General features: G+C 38.6%; 2 protein-coding genes across 6 annotated transcripts; one reads left to right on the forward strand and one right to left on the reverse strand.

Annotated features, from left to right (window-relative positions):
* On the reverse strand, positions 1-21,127 carry LOC144082807 (regulator of cell cycle RGCC). Of its 5 annotated transcripts, none has more exons than XR_013303353.1 (6): positions 18,097-21,127; positions 15,214-15,333; positions 4,259-4,417; positions 2,578-2,658; positions 1,993-2,431; positions 1-140 (listed from the first exon to the last, which is right to left on the reverse strand). XR_013303353.1 is itself a non-coding variant. In XM_077610235.1 (6 exons), the coding sequence occupies exons 2-6, from the start codon at positions 15,302-15,304 to the stop codon at positions 133-135; spliced, it is 402 nt and encodes a 133-aa protein (XP_077466361.1). In that variant the 5' UTR covers positions 15,305-15,333; positions 18,097-19,093; the 3' UTR covers positions 1-132. The 5 variants fall into 5 exon arrangements, 2 of the variants coding, with proteins under 2 accessions (XP_077466361.1, XP_077466362.1); XR_013303355.1 differs by lacking the exons at positions 15,214-15,333; positions 18,097-21,127 and adding exons at positions 5,948-5,981; positions 8,186-8,310; XM_077610235.1 differs by having other exon boundaries at positions 1,993-2,055; positions 18,097-19,093.
* plp1a (proteolipid protein 1a) lies at positions 16,056-23,939 on the forward strand. The gene is made up of 7 exons (XM_077610234.1): positions 16,056-16,228; positions 18,167-18,353; positions 19,443-19,599; positions 19,904-20,072; positions 20,909-20,982; positions 21,715-21,780; positions 22,122-23,939. The coding sequence occupies exons 1-7, from the start codon at positions 16,225-16,227 to the stop codon at positions 22,200-22,202; spliced, it is 738 nt and encodes a 245-aa protein (XP_077466360.1). The 5' UTR covers positions 16,056-16,224; the 3' UTR covers positions 22,203-23,939.
* The last annotated feature ends 1,686 nt before the right edge of the window (positions 23,940-25,625 follow it).

Consider the following 25,625-nt stretch of genomic DNA (forward strand, 5'->3'; position numbering starts at 1 on the left):
CTAAAGTGTCAAGAACAGGGCTTTTCTTTTTCTTTTAATGTGCTTTGGTGGAATATCTTGCCGTCTGCTAGGTGGGAGTCAGTCGTGCTGGCCCTCCACTGGCCTGTTTGCTTCATCCCTCAATGGGGATCTTCACATTTCTGGTAAAGAAAAGAAATGAGGATGATTTTCAGGCTTTGTATTGTGGAGGAAATTAGTTTTTTTGAGATGACTACAATAGATGCGCAGTCGTAATGGATTACACGTCTAATGGCAAATAAGGCGGCCAATGTGTTAAAACATGACAACAATGTAGTTAGTTACTCGTGATATTGGTAGCTCTTTTTCTTAAGGCAGTGGCTCCTTAGCTGGCAACCAGTCAAATAGTCCCAGGGGCTATTTAGCCGGTGATAGATTTATTATTAATACATTTTAATCAAACAGGGAGACATCTTTAACATACACTCCCAACTCGCCTTCGTTCAAGAGGATTCTAAAGAAACGGCATCTTCCTCTGTCAATTTAGTCAGCGCATAATCAAAACATTTAAGGTAATCTGATTCAAACAATTGCATAAGCAAACCGAATAACACCATTAAGGTCAAAAAACAACTGCTCATATTAGATCGGAAACCAAAACAACTGCGTAAGATTTTGCACAAGTAAGCATACAATGTGACCCGAGCGGATCGGAAACCAAAACAACTGCGTAAGAATTTGCACGAATAAGCATATAATTTCTTTATGAGGTGAACAGAGCGACCGTATTTTTAAACAATAATGCGATTATTGCCATCTGCCGGAATCCAAGTCAAAGCAATTTAAGAGTCCCTTTTAGATCTTCATTGCCAACTCAGATCAACAGTCTCAGCCTGGAACAAGGTGTCCTGTTCAGTCAATAGTCCTGAAAACAATTAACTGGCCTCGAAAGCAGCTGTGGGGGAAAGTGTCCTCGTGCTTACTTGGTCCCAACATAAAGCACAAATTAATTTATAGCTTCATTACCTATTAAAATGCTTAATGAACATATAGAAACATCCCAGAATAAACCCAACAGCCGGTAACCTATTATTTAACATTGAGTGAATAGGGGATTTTCTAAACCATTCAACCAATCGTATTGAAATTTGATGTGTTATTGCCAATTGATAGATTTTAACATTAGGTGAATAGGGATTTAATGACTATTATTTAGGCAGTGGGTCCGTAGCCGTAGTTTCTTACTATTTACCCCACACAGAATTCTTACCAGCTAAATAGCCATATGGGGCCATATAGGCTATTTGACCGGTTACCGGCTAAATAGCCCCTGGGACTATTTGACCGGTTACCGGCTAAGGAGCCACTGCCTTTTTTAATGGTCATTGTCAGCCCTTAAAATGAGCCAAAATGATGTCAGCACACTAGTTTTAAGTGAAATTTTTGAATGATTACTGCACTAAAAAAAAGAAATTGATATTGTGCTATTAATGACTTACATGTGCACTAGAAAAAAAGAGAAATTGATAGTGCTATAAATGACATACATTTGCACTAGAAAATATATATACATCTCTCTAAATGTCTTAAATTAGCACTATAAAAAAGGACCCATCAAATCCATGGAATTAATTTTGTGCTGTATTTTTTTTCTCTTTAGAAATAACAGTCCTTTTCTACTAACACTTCCAATTTCACTTCAAATTGCTTTAAACAGGTGTGGTGCTCTCACATTTCTTTTCATGGGAAAGCCAGTAAGTGAAGAGGAAAAAAACTCATCTGTTGAATCTATTCCTCACAGATTTTACACCTGTTGAGCAATTTTGTGACATTCTGTTAGCACTCAGTATTTGGGATCTTGATCACCCATGCTTTTCATGCACAAGAGGTTCGAGTGTCACAAAGAAGTAGCAAAGAGAGCTAAGAATGTGGCCCACCTACTTCAGGGGCTTTGAGTTTGCAACTGTGTCAGTGAGGAATTTAGAAAAAAAAAAGATTTGAGAGATAGAAAGTGGAATTTCCTTAACTACACACCAGCAAGCTCCCGGTCCAACACATCAATGAAGTTCTCCAGCTCTCTTGTGTCCCCCAGCTTGGCTGCAAAAAGAGGACAGAGAGAAAAGAAATTAGAAAAAAATAAATAAAACAGAGCAATGAAAAGATTTTGAAGCCTGCCTCGTTTTTTTCTGATATTTCCACTGTGCGAAGTAACAGAATATGAAATGAACATCTTCGTTCAGACAAGGAAAATATTCTATTTTTCTGTACAAACTGAGTTAAAGTTCATCCCCAAAAATCCTGACAGCTCGGAGCCTCCCACGGGGATCCCGTCTGCATAACTTTCTAACGTGGAATCAGAGCAAACGGTCCCTCCCGGCCACTCTTGTTTTTTTCCATTGAAATGGAACGGTCCTCGCCGCGTCCGCATATGCAGCCAAATGCAGCTCGTTTACATGACGCGATACAAAAGGCCCTGAAGGAGAGGCCACAGTCAAAACAGAATGGGCATTGTTGTGTAAAAATAAATAAATAGAGCGTTATGTGCCAAACACGATGGTGATGAGTGAGAACAACGGCAATTTGGACGCAAATTTGCATGCGGAAAGACCCCTCCAGTACCTTTTGGTGGTTGCGTTAAGCCTGCTGTGTGCAGCTCCTCTTCACTGGTGTTCAAACTGTTCCCTAAAGATGCTTCACTGCCTGCGGGGGGAGAACAATTAAAAGACTGTGCGTACGAGCTGCAACATTAACACATTTAGTATTTTGTATCATCTACAATCCATGTTTTTGAATCATCTATTGTTAAAATTTGTTAGATCTAGTATCATATGATGAATAGCTAGGGGCAACATAGTTGTGGTTTTTTTGTTTTAGGTCTGACAGCAGTTTTAAATGAGTTTTTTTTGGTGAAGAACGCAATACTGGTCGCTGTTTTTCTCACCTAGGGGTCAAACTCATCTTTGGAGAGGGCCATTGTTGTAGTTGTGGGTTTTCTTAGGTGGGCCATTATGTTGGCCGAGTACCCCTGGCTTTGTTATTCCACTATAAACGGTTATAAAATGACAACTTGTTTGATAGTTGATCAATCAAAGATTGTTGAACTAAAAAAAATGGTCCAAATCTTGTTTTTTACCCTTGTTTCAGTATTTTTAAAGCTTTAAAAAGGGGTTGAGTGTCAATACTCTTGCATATTTTTGCTTTTTAACAAGAAAAAAATTAAACATTACTCATCTATTTTTTTACATTTCTTATTAAGAACAAAAAAAATAGTGGAATAAACTGTAAACATTCTCATTATTCTTATTTTTAAACCGCTTGACTTATTTATTAATCTATTCATTTTCTACACCGCTTATCCCACACGTTGTGGGGGTGCTGGAGCTTATTCCAGCCCACTGCGAGCCAATAGATCTGCCAATCACAGTGCACTGAGAGGAAAAAAACAATTTAGTGTTCAACCGACCTTACCGGATATTTTGGTTATGTTATTTATTTTAGAAAAAAAAATTCACAGAATGGAAAAAAAAGTATTATTTTTTTTCTTCATTGAGGACTACACCTTGTCAGGATGTGACTTTTTATACTTTTATATTCCTTATTTATGTTTTTTTTACTGGGAAAACGCACTTTGTGGAGTAGCACCACCAATTTCGTTATACGCAGCTGTGTGTGATGACAATAAATACTTTTGATTGATTGATTTTGATTTAAATTCTATTTTTATGAGAACCATGACACTACTTCACAAGCCGCACAGAATGATGCCATGGACCAGACCTAGCCCGCGAGCCATATGTTTAACACACATTCATCTTTTAATGTTCTTGACGGCGGCAGATGTCCAATCCATGTGGACTCTAGGCTGTCAATGTCAGCCAATGAGTGTAAGAGCATTTTAACACATCTTTTGAATTGAATTTAAATGGTTTGTTTATGCGCCAAGAAAAGGCAAAATGGAATGAATTCAATCAAGGCGAGTAACAAGCCAAAGGCTGCAAAATGAATGCAAATGTACCCAATGACTCCCAAGGTTTGCCTTTTGTCACAAGCCTCGCCAAAGAAGCTCTATAGGTCAAAACACATCGAATGAGGAATTCACAGAGGAGCAAAAGGACACGCTTGTTCCTTTTGTCATACGGCCTTCCACAACTACATAAGAAAAGATTATTATGCGGGTAGTGTATGGATGTGCTCCTCTGATAGTACTCATGTAATACATATTAAAAGTTTGACCAAATTATGAAGGAGTCTTTCTTCTACGGAGAAAATTGGATTTTTAGAGCTTGAAGGTTTTTCTTACTGCAATCGGAGTCTTCGACCCCGCTGTCGTCCCCCAGTGCGCTGCGTCTCTTGGCCTCCATCAGCATGTGTTTGTAGGCATGTACGCTGCTTTGAGGGGGGGCCTGCAGCTCCTTCACCACATCCTGGAACTCTCGCAGTAAATCATGTAGCTCCAAGTCTGCACAGAAAACGAGACAGCCATCGAAGACAAATTGAAGGCGTCCGCGAGTCAGGTCATTCCATCACATGTCAACGAAAGGTTAAATTTCATATCTAGTGTTTATGGACATAAATAACCGAGGTTGTTTTGAACAGCTATTGGCAGAGGTCATGTAAAATCAAGAAATAGAAGTTTCTAGAAATATTTTTGGGTGAATGTTATGGAACGTAAACAGCCCAGGCTGAATAGAAACTACCGTATTTTCACGACTATAAGGCGCACCACATTATAAGGCGCACCCTCAATGGATGACACATTTTAATTTTTTTTACATATATATAAAGCACACTGGATTATAAGGCACCGTGTCTATTTTGGAGAAAATTTAAGACTTTTAAGTGCGCCTTATAGTCGTGAAAATACGGTATATGTTAAAACAGCTAAACCACAGGTGTCCAACTCAAGGCTCGGGGGCCCAATCCTTTCCGCCAGAACATTTTGTCCGGTCCGTGAAAGGAAATAATTTTTGACTTCATGTTTCTCATGATCAAAATCAGAGGTGAATCACTTTTTTTCTAAAAATGGATTAAATGTCTAATGCCGGTATTTTTAATATCAATTTCTTTCTTTCACTAACTACCACAGCACACCACCTGTGACCTCGGATTGCAGTGAATGAGTCAAGCTAATAACATTTCATTTTAATAAGTTAGCATAAGCATTACTAGTCCCTTTGGGGGGTCTTCAATGCATCCCTGCAACCTCCTGATAAATTCAATTTGACAGCCCTAATATAGTAAAAATACATTCTATAATAGTTTTCCATTGTAGTGACCATTGTCCGTGAAATTATTATTATTTTCTTGGTCAACGATGCCTCTGAATGGCAACGATCTAAATAATTACATTGGATAATTGTTTAGTGCTCTCTTCATCAAAAAATTAACTGGCAGACATAATGGCCCTCCAAATGAAACCATAATTACGCCATGATCTGCAGCAAAAAATGAGTTTGACACCCCTGATCTTAACTGATAAGTTTGTTATTGGTGGTAATAGTTCAAGTCACGCTTAATTATGAGTCATGGAGTTCTGTAAAATGCATTTTTTGGGAAATCTCTACAAAACATTGCAACGTAAACATTATTTCCCGTAAAAGGGCCACAAAAAAGTCCCTTGTTGAATATAGTAAAAATGTATACCGTTCAGTTAGAGGTTGAAACATGCAGTCATTTTGAGTAAAAATACAAGATCAGCACTTGTTGAATGACAACAAATGTGGTTGCGGGTCGCTTGACAGTGGAAGGAAGAAGATATCAAACATTACAGTTGTTGTAAAACAGAATATGCGGAGCGGGAAAAAAAAGTGAAATTGTAGCACAGTTAAATATGATGTGACTGAGTACGAAAATGTCTCAACAATATGAAATGTAGCTTCGAGGTTTTCTGAGAAGACTTCTATTGGTGTCTGCTTCTTATTAAACGGCTATCTGAGCCCCATCAGTCCACCACTTGAAAGCTAATGGCTCATATAGATGCTGGACTCACCTGCAGTCACTCCTGAGGACATAGCGGTGCAAATCTAGTGAAGAAATAAAGAACAGATTGCTGGGATCAAGGCGTTTTCTAGGCTGAGTGGAGCTAACTGTAGTTCTCTTATACAGTGGAGGAGGAGAAGGAGGAGAAGAGGAGAGGAGGAGCCAGAAGACACATGCAGGAAAAGCTGACTTCTACTGTAAGTGGAAAGACGTGGGAGGAAAAGCTTGAACGAAAACCAAACAAGTCGGGTAGACAGGAAACGGCTGTTGCGTAACAAAGGTTGAGGCTTGAATGTTTTTTCCGTTAGAGTGTGCTGTGGATTATAATAATTATGCAGGATGTTAGCAGAAGTGAAATGACAGTCATCAATGTGATAGGCGTCCAGATTTGGGGGTTTGTTTGTTTTTTCCATTATCTCGATCTTCAATTAGATAATTAAATTCATATCAAAATTATATATATATATATTTTTTTTTCTTTTTTCAATCACAAAAACACACTACAACTGGATGTCAAATGCCAAGACAAAGAGAATCAAGGGCAGTTTCTTCCCATAGTTCTGCACCTAGGACCTAATCAAGACTTATTACTACTACTTGTACTTCTTATGTTGACCACTTATTTATCTATTAGTATTTCGTGATTATTTATTCATCATTACTATTTAGTGAATATTCAGTTATCATCACTATATATTGATTTTCTATGTGTTTGCTTGTTTGTTGTTGCGTCCATAGACTCAGCGAGTGCTGCGACTTGGCGCTGAACGTCTACTAAAGCCATGGAACTCATCCTGGACTTCAAGGCGGAACACGCCCGCTTTGCTCTGCTGACCTCACTTGGACTACTTATTTCTTCATTTCTTAATTATTGATTATTTATTTGTCTGTCTGTTGTTATTTGTGCACTATGTGGTGAAAGCTTTAAATCTCATTATACTTGTATAATGTATAAAAATGGCTGAATGTTAAGACCAACCGTATGTATACATGTGCATATATATATATATATATATATATATATATATATATATATATATATATATATATATATAATGTATATATTTATGTATGTTATATATATATATATATGTTATATATATACATATATATGTTATGTATATATATTTATGTATGTTATATATGTATATGGGTATATATACATATATATATACATACACATATATACATACACATACATATACATATATATATATATACATACACATATATACATACACATACATATACATATATATATATATATATATATATGTATGTATATATTTCAGCGACACGCTTATTTATTTATTTTTTATATATTTATTTATTCTCTTATTACCTATGTATTTATGTCTAAAATGTCTTTTCCTGTGTCTGCATTCTCACCCTCTTGCTACTATGACAATGAAATTCCCCGAATACAGGACAAATAAAGTTATCTAATTTAATCTAATGACAATAAAATAATTCAATTCAAAAAAAGCATTCAATGTTTCTGTTTTATATGAATGAAATTTAAAAAAAACATTTGAGGAAAAATAAAGTTTTTGTTTCAAACTTATGTTTTGGAGAATACTATTCTTTTGTTGTTTATTTTAAAATTAGTCATTGCGTGTAAAATAACATTGGTTTTGATTTTTACAAATTTTGCCCTAGTTAATAGTTGTGCTCATCTACAACTACAGAAAACACGAATCCTAATGTGGTGTTCTCAATACAAATGCAAACTAGGAAAAGGACTCAGTGTTATCTCAAGTAGTCACTGTTTGTTTAGTCTAGGTATTTAGATGACAATCAGATCCCATTTTACCACCAATTTGGCAGGAATTTAAGAAATCACAAATGGTTCTTTTTCATCCGAGTGGGAGCACACCAATTTAGGTAAACTTTCCAACACTTCCCATTATGACGATACACAAATTTATCCCTGCGCCACAATATGTACTAAAAATACTGCTCCCTGATATCAAAAAATGTACCACTGTGTGTTTCCACTATTGCTGCTCCTGTTCATCACGACTTGCATCAGTTAATGATGACTTCATTTGTCTTCTTTCAATCCCAGTGGAAATTGACTCCAACCCTTCCGCCAAAGGGTGTTAAGATAATAAATGGAATTGATGCTGAATGCATGTGAGCGCACTTGAATTCGACACATAAATCCTATCTAATGTACTATCTAGAGTGGGAAAATATATGCATGAAAAAGGTTCTTCATGAGCAATGACTGGGTTGAGATTATTACCTGTAATAAATGACATTTTGAGCTGCGCAGGTATGCCGAGCGGAATCTATTCTTCTAGCTTCCTTTTCTGTCGGAGAACATGGGTACCTTGTGAAGTAATGAGTAATGTGCCTCTTTTTACTGGGCTGAAATACAGAAGGTCAGTCAAGAGTCAAGTCAGAAGAAATGCGACGAATATCAACTTCTGGTGGCATCTCATTACGGATGGAGAAAATCAGTGTGCATTGTTAATCGCCTCAAGCGCACCTTAGAAAATACAAATTATTTAAGGTGTGAGTCCAAAGTGAGTTTGCCGAGGGTAATTGCGTGACTGTAAGTTAGGACACCCCATTTCCTTCATTATACAAACGTCAGGTTTTAAAGAGATCCGCGCGCTGAAGCATGAAGTTGAAACCTTATCACTACCTGAGAAATTCCCAGAGGCGGCCAAGCTGGAATAAAACAAAAAGGATGTCAAATAGAGATTAAAAATTAAATTCAGGGTGGAAGGATTTATGCAAGAGAAATACGTAACACGTTTCTAGCAGTTGGATCTTTCTCTCTTTTGCTGGTGGAGGGCCTTCTGGACGGTACACGTGGAATGGAAAGGAATGGGGTATTGTGGTTGGCTCACTAACACTTTCCAGATTCAAGCACATTTATGCCTCAGGAATATCTACAGATGGATTAAATAGAAGGGATTTTACAGCCGTTGGATTCGAAAGCAGGGAGTAAAGAAAGAAGATACATTATTGTACACAATGTCATGGGACCCTTGGAAGACCCTTACTGTGTTCTGTTATCCCAGACATAGATCAAGAGTCATATTCCCAATTTATGTAGGACTGAGTGCCAAGTGCAAGTCCAGATGGGAGGACAAATCATTCCAAATTCCAGACTGTCATGCCTAAAACTGGACATACCACCAAGGAACGACAAGGTTTTTAACTACTAAACTAATAAACGCAGTGGCGGTCCGTACATTTCCTAGTGACGCCTTCAGCAAAAACTATTTTATGGGTATAAAACCTCTACTGCAGCTACAGCTGCGACACATAAAAAAATAATCAATAATAATCTCAATAATAATCTTGAAATATTATTTAAGAATATAGCCATATTTTACTCATCAAAAATTATTTTTAACTGTACACAATATCCATCCTCCTTTCTTTCACCTTCTTTTCTATCGCCATCGAAGCTAATGCTGAAAGTTGAGCCTGTCCTGTCGTATTTCTGGCATGCGTTTTTATTCGATTTAGTGCTGAAAATGTTCGTTCCCGGTTGTGACAGGCTTGCTTGCTTTGGAGTTGTCCGACCGTTCTTAATGATGCCCAGCTTTTTTTCTTGAAAAGTCCGTCTTGAAAATGGCTTTAAATCAACACAACAATATCTTTCCTGGCCAGCTCGCTCCAGATACAGTTTGGTAGCTCTGGCTAGTTCACTCTATCACTAGCCAATCATAGTAGGTGAAAGCGATGACATCTGCGAGAAGGCAATAATGTATCCCTACGCCTGCGAGAAGGCATTGTAGTGTTGCCAACTGGAAATCTGATTGGTTAAAGCAACAGTCTTATCGATGCTTGTTTAATGCAGCAGAGCCTGCAGAACTGATTATGAAGGCCTTGAGGCAGATTTCTGACCCTGGCAACAAATAATGGGTGAAATGTGATTGGTTAAATGCTTCAATATGAAAACACACATCTGGAAGCAGTGCAACCAGGGGGGAAAGCAATGAAAGGAAGCTAACAGACAATTTGGAATTATTGAATAAGTATTCATGAACTAAATATAATTTACATCAGTCTGTGATTCAGATATTTCTTAGGCCAGCAGAGAAGGCCTTGAAGGCCCTGACGGCACACCACTGAATAAACGTATACACAATATCGAGATTAAATCCCATCAGAGCACAAGTGCAGCCACTCGAGTCCATTCATGGTCAGAAGCTATCATATTCATTCAGTAATTGTTGTGGGGAAACATTTAGGAGAGCATTATGGCTTCATTGTGGACTTTGACGGAAGCACCGCAGCTCCATTTAGTACCATTGAGTGGGTTAATCTGCTGGTAAATGAGACAGCTGCGGATGGATCTTTGCCAATTGCACAATGCATCTACCTGGACGGAAACGCGTGGCTTTTTCGTCCAAATAGCTTCGAAGGGTCGTCAGACAGTGAGTGTGCCCGGGTGTGATTCTAGCATCTGTCTGTTAGCTTACTGGTGACAGCTGTTCGAAATCTCAAACGCTTGGAGGAGGAAGTAAAGGCGGTGTTTTATGATAATGAGATTTTAAGGACAATTCTGCCCACTAAAGGCTAAATAAGGGTGTCATTTGAGCACTGTTGGTGTTTAAAAAAAATGCCCGCATACGAGTTCAGATTGCAATTTGTGAACTCGGGAGTTTGCATGTTATTGCCGTGCTTGCGTGGGTTTTTTCCGGGTGCTCCGGTTTGCTCCCACATGCCAAAAACATGCATGGTAGGCTGGTTGACCACGAAATTGTCCCTTGATGTGAGCATGAATGGTTGTTCGTAGCTGTGTGCCCTGCAATTGGCTGGCAACCAATTCAGAGTGTCCCCTGCTTACTGCCCAAAGTTGCCTGGGATAGGCTTCAGGACCCCCGCAATCCTTGTGAGGATAAGCAGTACAGAAATGAATTAAATTGTGAGCTTCGCTGACAGCTTCCATTTGTAAGAAGTGAAACCGAGGGTGGGAAAAGTGTTTACAAACCTTAATATACCCAAGCACATCTTTTATGTAGGAAAAATATGTATAATAACTGCTGAAACAGACAGGGGAAAACATAATATCTAATTTAATGATGAGTCAGTCGTGTTTTTTTCCCAGAGTTACCATTGTTTTTCAAATCACGTTCATAGTGATACGGCCAAGTGAATTTGTGTGTCTCTTATCATGACAGGCCAAACACAAAGATTACTATCCGAGCAGTAAAAGCAATAGAAAATATTTTTATGGTGAGTTTGGGACCCTGAAGAAGGTTAATTACTAATCTGGGCTTTTAGTTGAAGGTCTTGGATGCCTAGCTCAACACATGGTATATCCTACAGTAATGTACCCCACTGGTCTAATTATTGAATTCTGGGCTAACAGCGTGAATAATTTTACAGGACCCAAAAAGCAGTAAAAGTGTCAAGCGCACAGGGTATCACAAAAGAAGTACCTTGGAGGGCACACTATAGGGACAAGCTTTTGTACTCCTCACTACAGTCCAATGCTTTTCTATCTTTTGCAGAGAGTAGCTCGGAGAATAGCTGAGTGCTTAGAAAAAAAAGATTTAAAGCATAACTGATTCACTGCAGTCACCACGCTGCATAGCATCCCGAAAATCTTCCCGATATAGTCATCAGCTAACGGGATTGTATTCCAAGTGACCCCTGGACAGAAAAGTCAAACTAGGTAATGGACTGCTGAAGCAAATCTCTTATCATGTTGGCGAGTAAAGTTACGCATTTTCCGCACTATAAGGCACACAGAAGTGGGTATAAGGTGCGCCTTTCAATGACTAGCCTTAAAATTCTTAAAATTTGTTTCATGGTTAACGCGTCAGCCTCACATTGGGAGACATGGGTTCGAATCCAGGTCGGTCCACCTGTGTGGAGTTTGCACGTTCTCCCGGGCTTGGCTTGCGTGGGTTTTCTCCGGATACTCCAGTTTCTTCCCACATTCCAAAGACATGCATGGTAGGCTGATTGGACACTATAAATTGCCCCTAGGTATGAGTGTGAACGTGAATGGTTGGTTTTCTCGTTGTGCCCTGCGATTGGTTGGCCACTAATTTAAGGTGTCCCCCGCCTTTAGCCCGAAGTCAGCTGGGATAGGGTCCAGCACCCCCCTTTGTTGTTCTGTCTAATCACCCTCTGCTACTGTCACAAGGAAATTTCCCAAATACGGGATGAATAAAGTTATCCAATCCAATCCAACTAGATGGAGCTGTGCTAAAGGGAATATCATATAATGAATAACTAATAGAAATTTTCATTCATTCATCATCCATACCACACATCCTCGTAAGGGTTGCTGGAGCCTATCCCAGCTAACTTTGGGCGAAAGTCAGACTGCACCCTAGACTGGTCGCCAGTCAGCCATAGGGCACATAGAGAGACAGACGACTATTCGCATCCATATAAAAGGCGCACTGATGGCTTATAAGAATTGAGTTAAAGTCCTTTAGGAGCGCCTTCAGAAAAATAAAGGACGTATAATGTCTCTGTATGGAAGTGGCAAAAGACAAGGGAGGTCCAGAAAAAGTACAATCCAAGTATTTCACACCCAGAGTTGAATCCCAACCAAAACTATATTATTCTGCAACCCCACAGGATCATTGTTTTTCAACAAGAAACCACACTGTGCTCAAAGAAATCCTCGCGTTTGGAAGCCCTGACACGGAATGTATCAAACTGAGTAATGTGTTCGCAAGTTGGCAAATTACATAACAAGGGGAGTCTCTTTGTTTTCTTCTGCTTTACTTTTTAAGCACTAACAAACACTATCCATACATACACCCTCCTCCCCCCAAAAAAAATCTTAGGTGCCAAAGTAAAAAGAAAGGTGAGATGTTGTCTCCTCAGGAAGACTCCATAAAGTAGCATGAAGATTGACTTCATTGTGTGCCGGAGTCAATACCAGACTTTACTAACTGCCTGGGGGGAGCACCTTTAGTGAAACTGGATTTTTTTTCTTTTGTTGCCTTCTTCTGAATCGTATTCATGAGATGGTATGTTAGCGTAGTGATTTAAAGAGTTGTGGGCTTGACATTTTCATGCATTAGACAGATTTTGTTATGGTCTGATTAAAAGCAAGATTCATATTTTTGGCTTAAACCACTTAATGCATGAATTATTTTTTTCTTAAATGTTAAAGGCCAGGGGTCTCAGGTTGCAGCCCAGGAGCCAATTGCGGACCGCGAGAAAATATTTTGGCGAACAGGCGTAGTTATACGTATTGTTAAAGATGTAATTTGTAATTGGTCATAAATACAAAATGAATTGAAGGATGGTCAATGATATAGATAGTAATAAATAAAGAATTTTAAAACACATTTAAAAGCCTTGAGCAGTAAGAAATAATCCATTTTTAAAATAATAAAGGATTTAAAAAAATTAACTAAAAAAGGAAACTACATTTAAATAAGCATAGCAAATGCACGATTTTGCTAAGGGAATTCTACTGATTTATCATTTTTTTGTTTTGTTTGAACAAATCTGGTATCACATATCTTAATTATTTGACCACTATTCTATTGCCAGAAATCGGTATTTTGAATATCAAAATCCCTTTTTAACTAACTACCACAACACATACTCTGTGGTCTGGGTTTGAGTGAATGATTTAAATGAATACTAGCTTTTCAATATATATCCACTGTAGTGTATCCTAACCTAAATAATGGCGTGTTGACTTTTTATATCCTCTTTGCATTTTCGTAGTAATCCGTGGCATAGTTTTTCCACAATCCTACTAACTAACAAACCAATTCCCCGTTCTCAAGGCATTAATAAATTTCCACTCGTGGGGGTAGAGTTCCCAAATCAGGGTAGTCATACATGATGTAACAGCCTAGTTAGAAGAGAGCAAGCCATGTATAACATAACAGTATCTCTGAGGATTGTGTAGCTCCAAAATAAATGATCTAATGCAGCTGTACTGTGAGGCTAAGTCCATTAATTTAGAGAAGAAATAAAACCCCTGGTGACAAAATCTCATATTCCCCTTTTGTAATACTATAGATCCAGTTAAAATGTACTCACGTGGCACGTTTTGAAAGAAAATGAATCGTGCAATGCTGATAATAGCTAACATTTTTTTGAGACTTCATTATTGTTAATGAAGGAGACTTGGGTGAGGTTCTGGCAGAGGAAAGCTGCCATCTAGTGGTAGTGATAAAGCTGACTGATTGTACTTTTACTGTCTTATTTTTAAAAAAAATTCTTCTAGTTGAGCTGTATAAGAGCATATTCGCTGCTCATCTCCACGAAGCTCGCCTGAGATCAGGCCGCGTTCCCAAAGTACACTCAAGAAGAAGCACGTTCGCTTTTCAAGGAGAACCGTGATGCTCGGAGCGAGCCCACATGGAGATCGGGTTTGGCTTTTACCCAAAACACTCAGAGGATTATTTCTGGCATGCAAAATACTGTGATAGTTTGTTGGAAAAGGTGCTAGTCTGTTTCCTGACGACTGTTGAGGCTGCCTAGAGTAAAGACGCCAACTTGGTACCCAGGTTCAAGAAATGCACCACTTTTTGTGCACTTTTCACTTTAGTCTATTTCGTCTTTTATTCTGCTTCCGTATGATTCAATTCTGGATGGTGTGCAGGGACAAAATATACCCAAGAGTTAAAGTTTTGGGAGCAACTACATTGCCGTTGAGATTCTTTCTGTCGTTTTCATGATTCATTTTTATAATCAAACACATTTTGAATCATAACTTTAGCAGGTTAAATATTCATGATTGTTGGAAGCAACATTTTTCTGAAGTAAATTGCGAAAAAAAAAACGCCATTTTGAAAGGGTAACTAAACACAAGATGTCAAAACTTTGTTATATTTTCCTATTAAAAAAACTTCTGCTCAATGTGGTTTACAACAGTTACCCTAAAAAAAATCACATCTATTGCTTACAGTGGCATCCATTTTTATGACTTTTTCCTGAAAGTGCGCCAATGTGATGTATATTTATTCAGCTCCAGTTTACTTTGTATTATGCAGATAGGGAAAAACAACTATTCACCAAAAACAAACTATGTTGAAATCCCTGCTGTCTGGCCAAATGCCGACTGAGTCGCAATGGTCAATGTCAATTTCAGGAAAATAATTATTTTGGGCAGAGGCACAGAGGGCAGTCGTTCCCAGCTCTTGGCATTCATGTGAGAAGTTTGCATGTTTATATGTGCTAGCTTTTTTTTTCAGGTTTCAGAACATGAAAATCCCCTCACAGGTAGCCTAGAGCCTAGGTTCCAAGTCCAAATCTAAAAAATGACTACTTGGTGTGCATTGCATACAAATTGTATTTATGTAAATAGGATCTTACCCAGTGTTGTCAACGGTGCAGGATGTTTTTTGTATGATACAAGTTGTATCCTACAAGTGAAATCAGTAGATTGGAGCCAGGTGCTTGTCATTTCTGCAGGAACCTCATTGGTTAAGCTCTCTGTATTGGATCAGTTGAAACAAAGAGCTTGTTGGCATTTCATAAATTTATTTAAAAATATATCTATATATATTCATGATTAATATTAATAAAAAAATACTATTGAGACCTGTTGTTCACTTTTTTAAGAATTGTTTTTTTAACCCTTAACACAAAAAGAAATCTCTATAATTAATTTTAATCCTTGGACAAAAAAATCTATTTTTTTTTTGTTTTTAATTGCATTATTTTTTGCACAAATAAATCTCTATAATTAATTTTAATCCTTGGACAAAAAAAATCTGTTTTTCTTTTTGTTTTTAATTGCATTAATTTTTGCACAAATAAATCTCTATAGTTAATTTTAATCCTTGGACAAAAAAATCATTTTTTGTTTTTAATTGCATTAAATTTTGCACAAATAAATCGCTATAATTAATTTTAATCCTTGGACAAAAAAATTCATTTTTTGTTATTAATTGCATTAATTTTTGCACAGGCACATATTTCGGGGGTAAGAATTTCATAGCAATACAATTCCTGAGTTTTTAACCAAATGGGAAACGGTCCAATCAATAATCCATCAATCTCCAAACGACACTGACCCTGAATTTTGAATGAGTTTATATCAGAGAAGATATTAAAAAATGTTGGGCTCGTACAATGCGCCTTGGTGAAAAATAACAACGGAGTCTGTGACAAACTTGGCCTCTTCATTATCTTCCCCCGCCTCTGGAACGGATTGAAAGGCGACATTGTTGCTTTAAGATTGTTGTAGCAATCGCCAATGGCTCTGTCCATTGTTTGGATGGGCTGGATTGATAACACGGGGGCCCAGTTGACGCATATCTGCACCAGAGCAGCTGCAGAGTAGGACACAAACCATCACGTCCTCGACGCATCAAGACAGACATGGGTGAGATGTCCAAAATTCCTTCTTTTTACTCTTTAATCATTTCAACTTTTTTTTAAAAATGACACTTTCCTTGCTTGGTTTGACCTTACGACTCTCTGTGATTTGCTTTGGATTGTTTTGTTCTATAAATATGCTAAAAGCCACTTTGAAGAACTTGCCATTTTTTATGTTTTCATTTTAAATTGTTCAAATATATATCATACCTGTCAACCTCTGCCGATAACTGCCCTTATAAATGATTATGATTCCCCTTACAAACCCCCAAAAAACCTTACGAACACCGTACGAGTCGTACGGTGTTTGTAAGGTTTTTGTTCTTGTAAGGTTTTGGAATGAGTTGAAATGAATGTCAATTTCCACCGTGCTCAGTTTTTAATATATTAATCACTGCCAGCCCCACCCAATCAAAATGGACCAGACGTCTCCTGCTGTCAATGGCAGCCATTGACCCAATAGCAGTTGTCACATTATAGTTTGTGCACGTGCACCTAATGTTCCCTGCCTGCTCTGTTTGTATATGTACCAAATGGTGTTTTGATACTCTCACCTGCCTCCCAATGGTGTAGGTGTGTGTGGGGGACAAGCAGGGTGTTTTTGTCCAGGAAAAAGTGTGAAATAACTGCGAACGCTGTCGCTCGCTTTCATTCCCTGGCTGTGATTTGCTTTGCAACTTGTTCAGGCTCTCACCCAATAGCAGCTCACGCTGGCATGTGGCCATGTAACAGAAACATTTAATGGATGGTTGGCTGTTATTTTTCTACCACCTTCCTTCTCTTCTAGCCTAATATAGAACATTTCAAGTGTTTCCGCCCTATAGGATGCCATTTTTTTTTCAAAAGTAGGACATTCCGACTAAAGCGTTTGGTGCACGATACACATTTGGCCAGAACAGCAATGTCCTTGTTATGTACTTTACATGCTTGGCACAATTTCAATGGTACCAACCACAGTCTGTCATCCCGTGTGTACATGCTTGCCTCTAGTTTTTCTTTGGCATGAATTCACACTGTTGTATTGTGGGCTTTTGTAGCCACATGACTGCCGGCCACTGTCGCACTTTCTCCTCTGAAGGAAGTCAATGAATGTGTGCGGACGCGGTCCAAGCATAGAGGTGCCTCTGGCTTTTGTTTAGGGGACATTGACGGCCCTTGTGCCCCCACCACGTCGCGGGACAAAGACAGTTGTTGTCTTTACGGTCACAAAAGCGGCATCTCTTTTCGCCGGCCTCCCCCTTTTTCTCACAGTCGCCATGACGCCTCATGAATGGAGTCAGGGTGTGAGCCGAGGTCGCATCAGACGCATGGTTTTGACCGCTGCGTCCATTCAGACAAGACATGACTATGGGAATTTGGAGCTTTACAAAGAGGGAAAGAAAGCAGCTGGCCTTTGAGAGGCAACCCTATGTAAAATATACCAATGTATTCTTTAGAATTATAGTATTTTTGGTTTAAAAATATTTTTTGTTTTTATTTTGCGAGCATGTCAGAGGGAATAGAGCACATATTTGCTCCGAATATGGGGCAAACAGCAAAAGTTACTGTATTGTGATGGTTATTTGTCTAACTTGTTCGCCATGCCAGTACTAGTCAATCAATATGGTGTGAAAAATATTATATAAATGTGTACACTATGTTTAGTTTCTTTTTGAGCCATAAAATAAGTTTAAAAAAACGTGGCATTTCAATATATTAGTGTTTATTCAATACCAGACAACTGAAATAACATACTTAATTTCTGTTAAATGCGTAGTAAGACTGTTCTTGACTATTTTTGTGCTGCCAATGAAAACCGAGCACAACCTTTGCACTACTATAACATTGTAAGATGACATTTTTTGACATTAGACAGTGTATATACAGTAGGCGTACCTTATTGCTGATCTTGAATATCTTGTACTGCTACGTCCAATAACGTGTCCCAATTTGTGGGTGGTTGCAGGTTGCTATGAGTGCTGCGTGCGTTGCCTGGGTGGGATACCATATTGCTCTCTGGTTGCCACGCTGCTGTGCTTCTCTGGCGTCGCCCTCTTCTGTGGATGTGGTCACCAGGCGCTCACGGAAACTGAAAGACTCATTGAGACATACTTTGCCAGGAGCATGGAGGATTACGATACGCTCGCTTACGTGTAAGTGGTACATTCAACACAGGGATGGGGATTGGATTGATAGAGTGGTAAATTATGGGTATATAACTGTTCTGAATCAGTGTTATGTTTAGTACTTAAACGAGTGGATGAAGACTGTTTCCCAACCACTGCAATGGTCAGGTGTGCCGTGGGATTGATCTGCTGAATTGCAATATTACGAGATTAAAATTGAAATAGGATAGATGATAAATCCATATTCAAATATTAATATTACAAGGTTAAAGTTGTTGTTTTTTTGCTTAGTTTTAAGGTAATGTGAACCGAATTTGTCTGGTTTCATTCATGGGGATCAACTTTTTGGGATGGAAAGTGTATGTGAGAACAAAACTGCTTTTTATGTCATCAAGAGATTGAGTTCATTTTGGGAGAAAAAGTCTTGAAATGACAAGAATAAATTCGGTAGGTTACTTGTTATGAACCGGAAGTTGGTCAAGTTTTGGGGACATGAAAGTCAGTGTGAAAATTTAGATATTTAAATACTTTTTGGAGTTTCTTTGATACCTGCTGACAAACCTTTTGACGAGAACGACTTTATATTGTAACTATAGGTGACAGTTTTAAATTAGATTAGATTAGATAACTTTATTCGTCCCGTATTCGGGAAATTTCATTATCACAGTAGCAAGAGGGTGAGACTACAGACACGGGAAAATACATTTTAGACATAAATAGGTAAATAAGTAAAAATAAATAAGTGTGTTGCTGACATATACATGTACATGTCAGCAACACGCTTATTTATTTTTATATGTAGATGTACATGTAGTACACGTACACGTACACGTACACATATAAATAAGCGTGGTGTGCCTTCAGATTTTTGCAACAGTAAGTATGCCGCAGCTCAAAACCGGTGGTGAAACACTGGATTCAGCACCTGATTGTCCAAGAAAAATGTATTTGATCAAGTAGACACAATTTGTTATGTCTATTTTCCTTCTCATCCGAGCTATCAGAAGACATTTTTATAACTGGGGCCAAATTGTAGACATGCCTATGTACATTTTTTTGTTTCGAATTACCGCATCTGACCAGAGCTCTCTTCTTCTTCTTCCTCCTCCCTCTCAGCATTGAATATTTCCAGTACGTCATCTACGGTCTGGCCTCTTTTTTCTTCCTCTACTGCATCATGCTGCTGGCTGAAGGCTTTTACACCACCAGTGTTGCAAAGCAAACCTTTGGGGAGTTCCGGAGCACCACGTGTGGCCGCTGCCTCAGTTCCACGGTGAGAGGGGGCCCGCAGTGGTTCCGAGTAATGGGGATTGGGGAGATTGGATGTGGCTTAATACACATCAGTCCCGCCGGGTGCCCGAGTTGGAAATCTAAAGGCCTGTTAAAAGCCCTTCGGGGAAGATGAGACTACAAAGCATGTGTGAGTGATTGCCTAGGAAAAAAAGGCGTGGGGAGACACGAGACATATTAAGTGAAGGTAATCAGAGAAGAGGTTAATGCGGCCGCTAAACGAGGCACATAAAAGCGCACTTGGAAGGCTCCCAGGCAAATGACGGTCATTCTGCTTTCTCTCTTAGTTTATAGTGGTGACGTACGTGCTGTCTCTGCTGTGGCTGCTGGTGTTCGCCTTGTCCACTCTACCCGTTTATTTCTTCTACAACATGGGGGCCACCTGCCATACCATCGACGTCCTGACGGAGACGCCGGCAAGCATCAACCAGCTGTGTGTGGACGCGCGACAGTATGGTAAAGTCACTTTGTAGGACTATCTCAGTCTGTCTGATGATGTTTTTCTTTTGAATCGCATGGGAGATGCAGCCAATTAATGCACTAACGTGTAGTCAATAAGCTATTTAGTCACTTTATTTAGATTTATTTTTTATTATTGAGTTTTTCCTGCCAAAAAAAGATGCTGTCACGATAAATGCAGCGCCTACAGAAAAAAGGACATATGGTGGAGGTAACATTATATGCAATTTGTATCAATTTACTCCCATTTTATCTGTGTGTTTAAGAAAAAAATCTGATAATTATACCACTTTTTGGAATCAACCAAAACACCAGACAACTATTATTGATTCATCTTTGGTTAGAATTTTTTGGGGGGTATTTTTAATGTCCATCAATTTTTTTTAGGCCGTTCTCTATAAACAATGAAAAATGGGTGACTACCATAAACCATTGTCAATTTCTAAGTCCCCTTCCTTTTTATAGTTTTTTAAGCTTTTTTTCCAGTTTATTTCTTTATACTCTGACTGGACTAATGAAAACCTTAGCAAGAGATTTCCTTTCCCTGAAGAGTCCCTTCTAAAACGAAGCAGTTTAGCCAAGTCCCCTGATGCTGAGTAATAAACAGAAAGTAAAAATAACGGCCTAAATTTACAGCAGCTGCTAAAAAGCAATGTGTTTTCCTCTTCATTTTTTTTTGTCATTGTTATATCCAGACGTCAATAAGCTTTGGACCAGGCCCTGTGTTGTTTCTGGATATTTTACAGTTTGTAGAGGAATATCGAGCCTGCAATTTTAAATCATATTTGTGCGATGAATGCAGCTAACTGATTAAAGCGACTTGACGTCAACAGGACTGCTGCCATGGAACGCCGTGCCGGGAAAAGCTTGTGGAATAACTCTGTCCAGCGTTTGCAAGACCAGAGAGGTAAGACAGGTCAGAGGGGGCGCTGTCCATGGTACTGTAAGTCATAAATATTGGCCTCCAATAAGAGGCCGCTGTCGGTGAGGCTCGCCGGCTGTTTGTCTCACCAAGACAAAGCCCAAATAACATGAAATGCATATACGTGCAAGAGATGTTGTATTTGGGAAGTCGGGGGCTGCAACTTGGTGGCACAGCTTGATGGTGAAGTAATTGGGGAAAGCTGCACTTGCGCTGGGGTGGCAAGAAACCAAAGTGTGTCTTCGTATTGTGCCAGGGCCAAAAAACAAGAGTTCTAGGAGACCTTGCCAGACCCCCCCCCCTTTTTTAAGGGCGCTGAAAAAAATGTTGGCAGGTGAGAAGACGCGTGTTTGTTGCTGTAACTCAGAGATTCAATACTTAATTGTGGTCAGCCTATGCCTGTTATCTTCAAACCAATCTAATTTACCTGGAAACAAACTGTTAATAAAAATAATTGGCGTGTTCGTTTAAAGAGGTACTGAAGTTATTTTAGGAAGTCTAAGCCCCCTGACTGGAATACGCTACAGAAGTGGGAGTTTTTTTGGGGCACTTTCAGCATAAAATTGTAATGCAAACTCAGTGAAATAGCATCCAAGGTTGTAAAAAGTAAATAAACGCCTACTTAAAACCTAAAAGGATCAATTATAGGAAGTTTGATGTAAAAAAAAAAAATAATAATCGCACATGTAGGTAATAATGCAAATCTTTTCCTATCAGTACCGGATGACCTACGACCTCTACATTGCCGCATTCGCCGGCGCGGGGATCACTCTGATGGCTCTGGTGAGTTAATATCCATCGGGCTCATTTTGCCAGTATTTGCGGCTCACGTGACTGGCAACGCCGCACGCGGGGGCGACGAGGCCTCCCGAGCCTGCATGACTGATGACTTTTAAGACTATCGCTCTCTGTTCGCCATCCTCAGCTGACGTTCGCGTCATCATAGCTCTGTAATGTCTGCTGGTTTCCCAGCCGGCCAAATGGTGGGGCCATTATACTCCCATGGCCCATTACAGAGCCTATTACACGGGTGGGATGAAATTAATGTCATTAGCAGTTAATCATGTCTTTGTTTTTCCTTCTCTTCTAATGAGCCCCTCCTGTCTGCTGTTTTCTTCCTCCAGTTGACCTATACGATGTCGACCACCTATAACTTTGCGGTGCTACGCTATCTGGGCAGGAAGGGCATAGGTGCACGCTGTTAGGCTCACCCACTTCCTGTCTGCACGCTCGCCGACGCCTGGGGGATAAAAAAGGGACTGCAGGCGTTTTCTTCCCTTCTTCACTTTTTGTGTACACAACTTTTGGGTGTTTTCCGATGACGGATTTTCAAAGGTTTTTCTTTTCTACCTTTTTTGTTTACTTTTCTATGAGGGTCATGGTTAGCAGTTTTATTCGATTGTTACAGACTATTTTGAGCGTATGTTTTTTTTTTACTTGCTGGAGGTGAGCGTCTAAATATTTTCCTTCGTACTGGGACCAAAAAAAAAAGATTAATAATTAATGTTGAAGTAAATAATAGCCACTTTGTAACACGTGGAGTGGACAATGGGATTTTGTGGGTAGTACTCCTCACATCTGGTCGCCATGGTGGTAGACAAGCACGTATTTTGCAGTCTCGCAGATGACCTATGGACTTTTCTCACGAGCTGACGAGCAGGATTAATAATGGAGTAATGTAGTCAGATTTTTTTTTTAATTGTTCAAGTGGCCAATGAGAAGGCAGTTTGGGGGGGACAGCTGCAAGACACGTCTTGAGTGGGGGTTAGGTGTCAAGGGGAAGATTTTTTTTCTGATTTAGCTAAAGCTCCAAAGGGGTCAGCTAACATGACCTCCACCTCCTCTTGAACAATGAAAAATAATGGATTGTGAGGGAGTTGGCGAAAGGAATTTGCGATGGTTTTGTTGTTTTCTTTCTTGCAACAAAGGACATTCTTGTTCAGTTTGATGGAGTACGCTCTGAAACGCTTTCTCATACTTGTGAGATGCTGAAAGTGCTGATAATGTAACCTCACTAGATTAAAAAGTTAGTTTTGGCCGCAGGGATGAAACATAAACCTACCTTCCAATCATTGGATGCAACTAATAATACAATAGAGGAGCTTTATGTCTAAAAAAATAATCCATAAACTGTATATTTTGATGAATGCTATTTGCAGTCGTGTAGAACAACACTGTCAAACAAGAGAGTTAAACTGTGGGTCACATCTCATATTCCACAAGGAAAAACAATGTAGTTTTAAGAAAAATACAATTACATTTGATCAATCTTGATGAATCATATGAAACAAACTAGCAAAACATTATAGATGAAGTTTGAGAACCCTGCTGTACATTCTAGAAATTCAAAATAACCCAAATATCTCTTTACAATTGTCAACTATAAAGTCGAAAAAAATAGATATTTTAACTCATTGACATATATTGACGGAAATAGACTTCCAATTCAGTTTGACAGGACATCTCACACTCAATTTACTTTAAGTATCAATTTTGTTTTACTAACTGGCATAAAACATACCCAGTGAATACTATAGATAAGTGCAATGAATGAGTTAAAAGTAAATAACATTTTCTTGGTTGGTTTGTAATCTAATTTGTAGCTCTTCTATTGTATGAACTAGGCAATCACATATGGCAGACTAAAATTTTGTAAAATGGTTTATAATGTCTGAATTTAACTCCCTCTATTTCACAATGAGGTACTTTGAATTTTCCTGTTTTTCATTCTTAAGGAATTTTGTCGTAGTTATTGTATAACATCCTTTAACCCAGTGAGCGGTATTAACGTTGAACCTTTTTTTTTTTAAACTAGCAACGTAGTTTTTCCTTTTTGGTGGAAGCCTTATTTCGCTGATAGTGTCTCATTTGTTAAGTGAGCGCTGGCTGTTTGTTTTTCTGTTGTGACCTTTGATAAAAAAACATTTTTAAAAAACATTTTAGTTTTTGTGCAGACCGCCTGAAAGATTTATTTACTCTTTAGGAACACTCCATCCTTGGCTACGTGACACTATGTGATGGAGGTGTCGTTTTCGTTGGGCGTTTTGTATTCTCCCCTCCTTTTTGTCCTCAGGTGCACTCTTTGCAGTTGGCAATGAACCCGAGGGGCCGATTCAAGAAGTGCGGCTGCGACCTGCATGGGAAGCTACTCCAATCCCCCTACCCTGCAAATTCCTCTGACAGTTCCTACCAAAATCCCCATTTGTTATGGATTACTAATGAAATATTTAATTTGTTTAGTTATCTTATTTTTTCATGAGAAAATGGCTTTTCATGAAAATTTGCTATTTTTTGATGAGAAAATGTTTTTTTTTTTCAGGAGAAAATGGCAATTTTTTTCAGAAGAAAATGGCAATTTTTTTTTCAGGATAAAATGGCTATATTTTCATTAGGAAATGCCTATTTTTTCATGAGGAAATAGCTATTTTTTCATGAGAAAATAGCTTTTTTTTCATGAGAAAATGCTATTTTTTCATGAGAAAATGGCTATTTTTTTCATGAGAAAATGGCTATTTTTTCATGAGAAAATGGCTATTTCTACATGAGAAAATGGCTATTTCTACATGAGAAAACGGCTATTTCTACATGAGAAAATGGCTATTTCTACATGAGAAAATGGTTATTTCTACATGAGAAAATGGCTATTTCTACATGAGAAAATGGCTATTTCTACATGAGAAAATGGCTATACTTTCATTTACATAGACCATTGTGACCCTGATGGAACGGTTGTAAGTCGGTTCCTAAAGCCATTTGACTCTTATGTTCACTGACCAGACTAAATTCCACTGTACAATTTGCGAGGAATGTGTTGTTTTGACATTCTTTTTAAGGAGGGGAGAATAAAAATGCTGTTATGCACTGCAAGAATCATATATTTAATCAAATGTCCGTCTCCTTTCTAGTGGCAGTATTTGTAAATGTTTTGTTTTGTGATCACGCACAGTACAGACTTCCAATGCATCATTTTGACAGTGAAGGTTATTGCTTTAAATATTAAGCTTTTCAGTAGATTCAAAAGGCATGACCGGAGCCACCACCAGTGATGTGCAAACATAATTCAGAATAGGTTTGACTAATTTTATTTCACACTCAAGCAATGACAACCAGTCTTATCAAATGTAGTGCAAAAGTTTAGCGAGGGAAGAAATGAGATTTTTAATAAAGCTGGTATTCCAACAGTGAGACAATTTTAACCAAAATTACTGTTGGGGCTGAACATAAGAGAAAAACGTGAAATGTGTGACCATTTGTTGATACCATTAATTGGACACCTTAGGGGTTACATTCATGAATAATACAGCAATGTCTGAAGACTAAGATGTAATCAGAAAAGACTGGAGGGAATAAAACCTGCTTCTCAATAACAGATTTTTTACCGAGGATAGATTTCAGGTAAACATTGTTTAACTACATCCTTTTAGCAGGATGAGAAACATTGAAATAATATTATAATGGCAACAAAAGATTCTGAACATAATTACAACTCATCCCACAGTGCTTTATAAGCCTGGCGGGCCGCCGGGCTTCCAAAACAGGGCAGTCTAAATGTAATGATCTACACATCTAGGCCCAATACTGTTTGGATAATGACTGACATTTTTTGCTGACAAAAACAAATTTGAATT

Source organism: Stigmatopora argus, chromosome 9, assembly GCF_051989625.1.
Source record: "Stigmatopora argus isolate UIUO_Sarg chromosome 9, RoL_Sarg_1.0, whole genome shotgun sequence".
Classification (NCBI taxonomy): Eukaryota; Metazoa; Chordata; class Actinopteri; order Syngnathiformes; family Syngnathidae; genus Stigmatopora; species Stigmatopora argus.

What these genes read in the sequence shown, in the direction of transcription:
- LOC144082807 (XM_077610235.1), bottom strand. Translation starts at nt 15,304, where the DNA reads ATGACAAGCACCTGGCTCCAATCTACTGATTTCACTTGTAGGATACAA. An exon ending in GGTCGAAGACTCCGATTGCA is followed by an intron (nt 2,659 to 4,258) that starts GTAAGAAAAACC and finishes CTCCCCCCGCAG; the next exon opens with GCAGTGAAGCATCTTTAGGG. An exon ending in CTTAACGCAACCACCAAAAG is followed by an intron (nt 2,056 to 2,577) that starts GTACTGGAGGGG and finishes CTCTTTTTGCAG; the next exon opens with CCAAGCTGGGGGACACAAGA.
- plp1a (XM_077610234.1), top strand. An exon ending in TGTGGACGCGCGACAGTATG is followed by an intron (nt 20,073 to 20,908) that starts GTAAAGTCACTT and finishes TGACGTCAACAG; the next exon opens with GACTGCTGCCATGGAACGCC. An exon ending in GCGTTTGCAAGACCAGAGAG is followed by an intron (nt 20,983 to 21,714) that starts GTAAGACAGGTC and finishes TTTTCCTATCAG; the next exon opens with TACCGGATGACCTACGACCT.